The sequence below is a fragment of the Telopea speciosissima genome, chromosome 7, assembly GCF_018873765.1.
Source record: "Telopea speciosissima isolate NSW1024214 ecotype Mountain lineage chromosome 7, Tspe_v1, whole genome shotgun sequence".
Lineage (NCBI taxonomy): Eukaryota > Viridiplantae > Streptophyta > Magnoliopsida > Proteales > Proteaceae > Telopea > Telopea speciosissima.
In genome coordinates this window covers 20350380-20359799 of record NC_057922.1, presented here as the reverse complement: position 1 = coordinate 20359799, position 9420 = coordinate 20350380, and the positions used below count along the sequence as shown (strand labels likewise).

General features: G+C 40.4%; 1 protein-coding gene across 1 annotated transcript; it reads left to right on the top strand.

Annotated features, from left to right (window-relative positions):
- Positions 1-8374: 8374 nt before the first annotated feature.
- Positions 8375-9420, top strand: LOC122666807 (probable carboxylesterase 15). The gene has a single exon (XM_043862879.1). The coding sequence runs from the start codon at positions 8386-8388 to the stop codon at positions 9403-9405; it is 1020 nt and encodes a 339-aa protein (XP_043718814.1). The 5' UTR covers positions 8375-8385; the 3' UTR covers positions 9406-9420.

Genomic DNA, 9420 nt, shown 5'->3' with positions numbered 1-9420 from the left:
AATTCACCAGGCGGTGCCCCAGTGGCTCCTCTTGGACCTGCAACGAAAAAAAAAATAGATGTAATATGAGCTTCTGTTCCGTGTTGGACCAGGCTCTCCCTCCAGTCTTTCTACTCTTCCTAGCCTCTACTATATGCAAAAGAGATGGTAGCAATTGAGTTGGGTTTTGGAATCAGAAGAAGATGATTTGGGGAAGATAAGGGTTGGGCAAAAATGTCTTTTCAATTTACACGGGTGGTTAGAAGAAAAGGTAGTTTAGCCAATAAAAAAATATTTTAAACGTCTAATGCGTGATATGAACGATGTGGATTTAAATGAGATTAATTTGAAAAGTTGGGGGTGTTCGTGGAATTTTTAAAAAGTGCGTGTGGAATTATCAGAATCTTAAAGGAACATGTGGAATGTTGGGACGATTTAGGGGATGCATGTGTATTTAACCCTTTTTTTTTGGTATATAGAAAAAATAGTATTAGGCCCTCCTTCGGCCATGGTGGGGGATCCACTTATCCACCCAACAAAAACAAGGGTATTTGGATCATTTCATAGGTAGGCCCCTCCTATGAAATGATCAAAACCACACCTCTTTTTTTTTTTGGTAATTGGAGAGTTTTAATAGGGGAGGGGATGGGTGATAGGCCCCAAGGTGGTTTGAACTCATGACCTCTTATTTTAGGAGTTAGTCTTTTACCAACTGAGCTGCCCCGTTGGGGTTAAATCCACACCCTTTAACCTTATAATTTAAAATATATCAAAAAGATTCTATTACCGCACCATTTGATCACTATGGCGAAGATAAGTGAGATGTATATTACACACATTCTTTTGTAATGTGGGGTTTTTCCTCCCTCTCTAATTATAGGTTGTTGTTGCATATTCCAGGAGATGTAGTCTTTTGTTTTTATCTTGTATAGTTGTATATTCGTTCTTACCTTTTTCTTGATAAAGTGATAATACCTATTGTTGCAACAAGATTTGGATCGTGTTCTCTGGGTACCGAGCTAACCTGCACAAGAGAATAGAAAAGGCTAAGGAGTGCCGATCTGAGTTGGCAGAGTCACTCCAATGCCTAAGTCAAACCTTGTTACAACAAATAAATCTCTTAAGCAGAGAAGAATGAGAAAGTTGATTCCTTTACCTATGCTAGGAGTGGCAATTTATAGGGCTGAGATGGTCGATCGCTATAGGGCTTTAGTCGCCTATAGATCATTACTTGTAACTCCAATTTGTATAAGTGGCATCCTCTAGAGTGAGCACTTGTCATGAAAAATCATACCGAATGCCTGCTTCTTAACGAAAAAAATTTTGCTGCTACGCCCATAGCAGGAATGTTCCTGCTACAAGGCTAGCAGCCGAGGAAATGGAATAATTCACTTCCCCTTTGGGTTCATAAATACCCTCCTAGGTTTTAGTATTTTTTAAAACACCCCTTAAGATCCTATTCCTTGGCTGGCAACTTTGTAGCAGGAACATTCCTGCTACTAGTGTAGCAGCAAAATTTCGTCCCTTCTTAACCGGACTAGCTAGGTGTTGGGTTAGTCGCCTTCCTCTTGGGTTAACTTACTTTCCAGATTAGCCCTTTGGCTGAGGTGGCATTGGCTCCCCGAATCGTTCCTGATAGGTCGGTTCGGTTGGCTGTTCTCAAATGCCGATTGGTTTGTCCTTGATTTAACCAAGCATTTGTTTGTTATTTGATTAGTGCGTCAACTTAGAATTCTGCTACTTCAATTTGTCGGCCATTTAATTAATCAATGCATAGTCTGATCATCTTCGATCTTCCTATTCGAAGAATTTGGTTTTTTCTACTTTGGCTTGCTATGTGAGAAGATTCAAGGTGCAGGTATGGATCCGGATCCTTTTCAATAAGGAGATCGCTCAATGAGGCACTCAACAGCTGAACTGCTACACACACATCTCGACATACCGCATATATTGTCTTAGTGTGCATCGAAATGTGTGTGTAGCAGCCCAACTGTTGGATGTCTCATTGAGCACTCTTTGAGTCCTTAGAGAGGATCCAAATCCGATAGGTATTACTTCCCCAGGTACTCCATGGGACCTGCATCTTTTTACCTAGATGAAATCATAGAAAATATAATATGAGTAGTACATTTCAGTATAAAGTTACATGTACCCTTGTATTTTACCATAAATTTTATGAAGAACAGTTCCCCGCAGGTATGGGACACAGGGGCCACGTATGTCCAGGCATATGAGGGGCAAAAATGACTGCTCTGCTCTATGAATGGTGAAATTTCTACCCCCAATGTGACAGTATGCTCTCATTGACTGTCCTACATGCGGGCCCCTACACTCCCAGACAGAGAATTTCCCAAATTTCAATTTCTCCACTCTTTCTTGAAGCTAAGTCTTTTAACTAGTAGGGGTACCACGAAATCATGGGATAGATTCTCCTGATTCATAAAGGAGATAAAGGTTAAAAAGAAATGATTAAATATAATATATCTTTTTTAACCTGACAAAAAAAATATTTTTTGTTAATATGCATTATACAATTAGGTCATTATTTATTCTTTAGTCAAAAAATGTCACCAAGTTAGCTTTTATTTAAGTAATTTCATCGAGTGATGATGACAATAACTGCCGCATATTTGAATTTTGTTCCATCCAATCTTTTTTATGTGACCTGTTTAATAGTGGATCCCATTAATTCTAAAGTTGAACCAATGACCTTAAGTTTATTAAAGCTCACTGACACTCAAAATTGTTTGGATGGCTAGACTTAGGAATTTGCCTTTATTAATGCACCAACCTTTCATTTTTTTTTATCTTTTAGAAAAAGTAGATTTCGGCTCTCTATCGGTTGTGGTGGAATTTGAAGATCTAACCCAACGAAAACAGGGGTGTTTAGATCATGATTTTAGACTTTTAGTGCACGGTATTGAAACGGGTATTTTTTTTTGTTAGAGGTCAGCAAGTATGTATTAAATATGAATGAAAATTATAAAAATAGAATCGCTGGTGAAGCTTGTGTGCTCAATCAGCCATTAACTTTCAAAAAGAAATAAAGAAATACAGCATAGCAGTCTCTGAAGGGGCTAGCAGAAACGATAATACGGTCTGCCCAAAGCTTCCCAATTAGTCCAATGAGCAATGAAATTAGGGGATCCATTCCACTCTTCAGTTGTTTTAGACTTTGTTGCTCGATTGGCAAGGGCATCCGCTGGCACATTACCCTCTTTGCAACAGTGGGTGATGCGCCATTGAATGGACTTTAAGTATTTTCTGCAGCCCACCACTGTTGAAGGAGCAAGTCCCACGGGATCTTAGAGGTTAGTATGCAAGTGACCACTGTTGCCGAATCGCATTCCACCCATAGACGTCCCACCTCAAGGGCTTTAGCCTCTTGTATACCGATGAAGAAAGCTGCCATCTCAGCCTGAAAATTCATTCCAATCCCTTGGAATGTGGAGAAGTATCTCCTTGTGACCCCAAGGTGATTCCTGAGAATCCCCCCCATACCTAAGAAACCAGGATTTCCAAGGGAAGAACCGTCAATATTCAGCTTCCACCACCCAACTGGAGGCCGCTTCCATCGAACCTCTAGAGTATGTTTCAGCTTGGGCGTGGCAATGGTTGCTTTGAAGAATTTTGCTACCACAAGATCACTAACTGATTTAATTTTGACTCCCTTGCTTAAAGAACAATCAGAGATCTCATTGATGCATCGTTGCATGACTTGCATCGGCAAGCTGTGTTGGTTATCATACCTTCTTTTATTTCGCTCAAACCAGATTTGTTGACATACAATGATAAGGAGGGCCTTCCAAATAACAGCCAATGAGACAACCTTTGCTTTTCTACGCCACCATGAGAACATGAGTTCAATAGAAGGGAAGCCGTTCCAGTGCTCGTTGAACAGGTTGAGCACCTTGCTGCAGATCTGAGAAAGATGTGGTTCCTTGATTCTTCTTCTGCCCAACAGAGCTCGCATCGTGACACCATCTGGACTGCTCTTCGGCGGACATTCTCATAAGTGGGAAGGGCTTTGTGTGCCAACCTCCATCCAAACAATGAGCTGCGGGGGTGGAGATGTTGCCAAATTGCCCATGTCCACTCCGGAGTTGTTGCCTTTTGCCTCAACACGTCCCAGGCTAAGTGAAACGGGTATTGGCAACATGTAAAATCGATACGGTATTGGCTTGGATCGGTCGTATCGGACAAGAATATCTCTGAATTTTCTTAAAAAATGAGTTTTTTGACTATTTTACCCCTTGTCTGTATCATGCTATAGATATGATATCGGTACAGTATCGGTATCGGTGACTAGAAAAATTGGGTACTTAGAACCATGGTTTGGATCATTTCACAGACGGCTCCTATAAAATGATCAAGCCCACACTCTTTAACTTCGTATTTTAAACCATTTCTAAAAGATTCAATTACCGTAACGTTTGATCACTATGGCGAAGACTAGTGAGAGGTATATTACACACATTTTTTTGTAATGTGGGGTTTTTCCTCCCTCTCGTTCAATTGTAATTACAGTATGTGGAATCGTTATCCCCTCCAATTCCTCACATGGGGATGGAAATGATCACCCTACCCCCTGCCTGAAAACACTGCCCAAGATGGGGTCCACTCCCCCTATTAGAGGAATTGGAGGAATTGGAGGTGTCCACGATGAAGGTGATAATTATTCCAGTATGTGTAAGAAGAAAAACTAAACTACTTAGGTTTAGGTCGGTCAGTCAGAGTGGAATGCATTCGACGAGACGAGCTCCACGCCACACAACATGAGAGAGAGAGGACCTCCCATAGATATGAGGCTAACGGGTAGTCAACCATTAGAATCCCAAAGAGAGAGAGAACGAACAAGAAGACAATGAGGGCCATATGCCCCGGTCAGAGAGAGTAAAGTGGTGGTTGCGAACATTCGCCTTACGAAAGAGTTCGCCAAGAGCCAAAGTGAGCCCTTACACTCCCATGACACTAACTATCTCACCCCTATTAGAGGAATTGGAAGAATTGAAGGTGATAATTATTCCAGTATGTGTAAGAAGAAGAGAGAAGAAGAAGGAGAAGAAGAAGATGCCAATGAAATAATGTGGAAGGTGCTTTGAATCTTCCATGCACGTACTAGGGACTTCCGAGGTGGCTTGATCACATTATACAAAATGTGGAAATGCAAGTGGGTCAAACCTCTCTTCTTTCTTTTTACGTCAAAGTTTAAGGGTTAAATACGCATACCCCCTAAAATGCACCCAATATTCTTCGTACCCCGTTAAGGTTTTGACAATTTTACATACCACCCTTGAAAATTCCACATACCACCCCTACTTTATCCCCTTAAAACCACTTAAGTCGAAAATGCTAAAAAATGACCAAACTATCCTTTCTTCTATTTTTTCTAAAATTTGAAAAGACCTGATTGCCATGACCTATTTGCTAAACTTTGAAAAGATCAAAATGCCCTCATCTTCCGCAAATCATCATCTTCTTTTACATACCCACCACCCACTATTAACACCATCATCACTGTGAAGCCCCACCTCCAACACCACCTCCAACTCCTCCACTTTTATCGATTCCATCACCGAGTTCTCGGTGAATTAAAAAATCTCATTCAGTTAAATGCTCCTCCATCATGGGTCTTATTGGACCCATGCTGGGTGAGGCACTACTACACGACTAGATGTCGATCTCTTGCCCTGTTTTCCCTATTCTCAATAAAACGCTTCCACATCTTCAAAAGCTACTTCCAAATTTTTTTCGTCAAATTCTCAGCCAAAAATCAAAAGATGAACGTCAGGAGCATTGAAAACTCTGCGCCGTGTATAATTTCGCTCAAAATTTCGGTAACACCATATGGAATTAATAAGGGTCACGAATGTTGTCGACGCAGATAGATAAGTATTCACTAAAAGCATTTGGGCTGCTAGAAGCGGACCACGGAAAGGGAATCCTGCTGTGAGGCTAAAAACTAGGGCTGAAGCACAAATGAAACCTGAAATATTTAAATACATAAAACCATTGTAGCGATTTTGATCAACAGTGTACCAAATCGGATCTCCATCGAAGTGTGAATCATCACCATCCTACCAAAAACCACCGGGAGGAGAAATTCCAGTTTGGTAGGTCGCGTATTTAACCCAAAAAGAAATGTCATAGCTTGTATCATCTCGGATTCTGTCATGCACTTTACACAAGGTGTCGCCGACAGTCTTAAGCTTCCAAGGCTTGCTTTACGGACCAGCAGCATCGAGTGCCAATTTGTGGCAGTGCAGTGAACTGTTTTGTTTTTTTCTTATAAGACTATTTTTGTTTGAATCTAAATTTAACTTCAGTTTTGGTTTTCAGATTCTCAGTTGGAGACAGTAGTATCAAAGTTGGAGGTGGTGCTGGAGGTGAGGCTTCATGGTGGTGATGGTGTTACTGGTGGGTGGTGGTGGGGGGTAAGTTAAAGAAGATGATGATTTGGGGAAGATGAAGGCATTTTGATCTTTTTAAATTTTAGCAAATAGGTCGGGGTAATTAGGTCTTTTAAAATTTTAGAAGAAATAGAAGAAAGGGTAGTTTAATCATTTTTTAGTATTTTGGACTTAAATGGTTTCTGGGGTAAAGTAAGGGTGATTCGTGAAATTTTTAAGGATGGTACATGAAATTATTAAAATCTTAGGGGTATAAGGAATATTGGGAGCATTTTAGGATGATACGTGTATTTTACCCAAGTTTAAATAGACTCGAAATTGTTTTGTGGCTGTGTGCGAGGTTCTCTTGTTGACTACCCTTCTACTCCCCTTCTGGTGTGATGTGACTTGTGAACACATGATATGGTCATTATAACATTTGATTATAAGTGCTGAACCGGTCCTAGGAATGGTAAGTACACGCTTAATCTGTTAAACCAGCCCAAGGGGTAAAATAGCCTGAAAATTCTTTTTTTTGTTTAAATCAATAGATAATTTTGTTCGATACAATCAATCCAGGTCGATATCGTATCGATATCATATCTATTTTTTGTGTTACCGATAACCATTCCGATACCTTGCACTAAAACCATGCACTATTTGGACTAATTGTGAGGAATTGGTTAATTGAGTGATTCAAAATCCTTATCAGTGAATATGAAAAGTTCACTTTTTGGTTAGACATTAAGTCAATAATGAAGTCTTTTCTTAACGTAAATCTATTTTGCATTCCCGGGTGATAATAATAGTTATTTTTATTGTCTGAGAATATGAAATCTACCTAGAATGCATTCCAACAATGCAGATCAAACACTGCCTGTGTACTAAAATTAAATCTGATACTTTAGGTGATGTATCATCTTTTTTGGTTTAGTGCTTCTTTTTTTTCTATAAAAAGAAAAACACCCACCATTTATGTCTTGTCGATTTAAAACAAACACAAATTATTAAAAATGTGCTTTGAATTTTATAATTTTAAGTTTCGATCAATTTCAAATTAAAATGAAATTTATTAGAAATGGGAATGTATGTGTTCTCTATCCGAGAGTGTGTCTTTGCACCTAGACACAAATGACGTATAAAATGACCAACATACCCCTCCTGGTTGATGTCTGTATGCACACTCCCATTAGCCAAGGCACTATCGAAGAAGCCACACTCCTAGACGGAGTTCATTTCCCCATTCTAAATTAAAATAAAACATCGTATTTCTATGATGAATCTTTTATGGGAAAATTACAATAACCCCTTGTAGTTTGAAAAATTATGCCTATCTCCCTCTAGAGGGGAGGTGGATGTAGTTTTTTCAAACTAAAGGTTTTTTTTTTTTTTTTTTACTTTTCCCTTTATATTTTTGTAGCTTCTTTTTTCTTTAAAAGTCATTAAAAAGAATAATTATTACCAATAGAGAATTTAATTTGAATATTTGAATAATTACTATTATTAATATGAAATTTTATTTTAAAACCTTTTATTTTACAAGACTTTTACCGAAAACAAACTGATTGTAAAGAAATTCTGTGTGGTTCATATGGTCCACTTCCTTTCTGTAGTGTAGAATGATTAAATGGATCATCTCCACCCTGGTCCCATCTCTTGTTCCTCTCTTTTTCCGCCTCTTGACCTAATGATCTAAACACCGGACCTTCCAAGAAACAATAAATAAAAACATGTGATGGTAATTTACCAGTTCCAAGTGTTCACAACCATTGGACCAGGATCCTCTGCCGGCGGGGTGGCGATGCACATTCGATTGTACAGCAAAAGCGATGTGGTACACAAGGCACATATGACCTCTGCTGTACCGCCAGATGTGCACCACCGCCCCCGCCAGTACTGAGAGAATTTTAATACACAACGATTTGATGTAAGTCAGTCTTTCCAATAATAACAGTTGCCTTTTTATCCTTTATAAAAGGGAACCCAAAGCCCCTTCACTTTGTCTCAACCCTTAACCATGATGGATCAGAAGAAGGAGAAGAAGGTGGTAGAAGAGGTAGCTTGCTGGCTCAAGCTCTTTGAAGATGGTTCGGTCGACCGCACCTGGTCCGGACCACCTGAGGCTGAGTTCATGGCAAAACCCGTGCCACCACATGAAGAATTCATCAATGGTGTTGCCATTCGTGACATTACAATCGGAGCAAAATCTGGTCTCGGTGTTCGTCTTTACATGCCAGAAAGAAACCCCAACGACGAGGAGAAACTTCCCATCTTTGTCCATTTCCATGGTGGTGGGTTTTGTATAAGTGAACCGGAGTGGTTCATGTACTATCATGTGTACACAAGGCTGGTTCACTCTGCTCGAGCCATTTGTGTCTCTGTAAAGCTCCGGCTTGCACCCGAGCACCGGCTCCCTGCAGCTTGTGAAGATGGTCAGTCTGTCCTCCTATGGCTTCAAGCCGTGGCTCTAGGAAAATTGAATGAGTCATGGCTGAAAGCCAACGGAGATTTCGAACGTGTCTTCCTCATTGGGGATAGTTCAGGAGGAAATCTGGTCCATGAGGTGTCTGTTCGGGCCGGGTTTGATAATTTGAAGCCGATTCAATTAGCAGGGGGTATATTGATTAACCCCGGTTTTGTCCGAGTTGAACGTAGCAAGTCGGAGTTGGATAAAAAATCCGACTCGCCCTTCCTAACACTGGAGATGGTTGATAAATTTTTGGGCTTGGCACTGCCTATTGGCTCCAAGAAGGATCATCCAATCACCTGTCCCATGGGACCGGCGGCACCACCTCTGGCCGGGCTGAAGCTGCCGCCGTTCTTGGTGGCGATCGCCGAGAATGACTTGATTTTGAACACAGAGATGGATTACTGTGAAGCAATGAAGAAGGCTGGGAAGGATGTAGAGGTGCTGGTTAACGTCGGAGTCGGTCACTCCTTCTACCTCAACAAGATCGCCGTCGACACGGACCCTCAAACAGTTTTGGAGACCAACCGGCTTATCACAGAAATCGCCAACTTCATCAAAAAACATTGATGATGTTTTATAATT

Bases quoted from the DNA above. Each gene is read 5' to 3' on its own strand.
- LOC122666807 (XM_043862879.1), top strand. From the start codon at position 8,386: ATGATGGATCAGAAGAAGGAGAAGAAGGTGGTAGAAGAGGTAGCTTGC.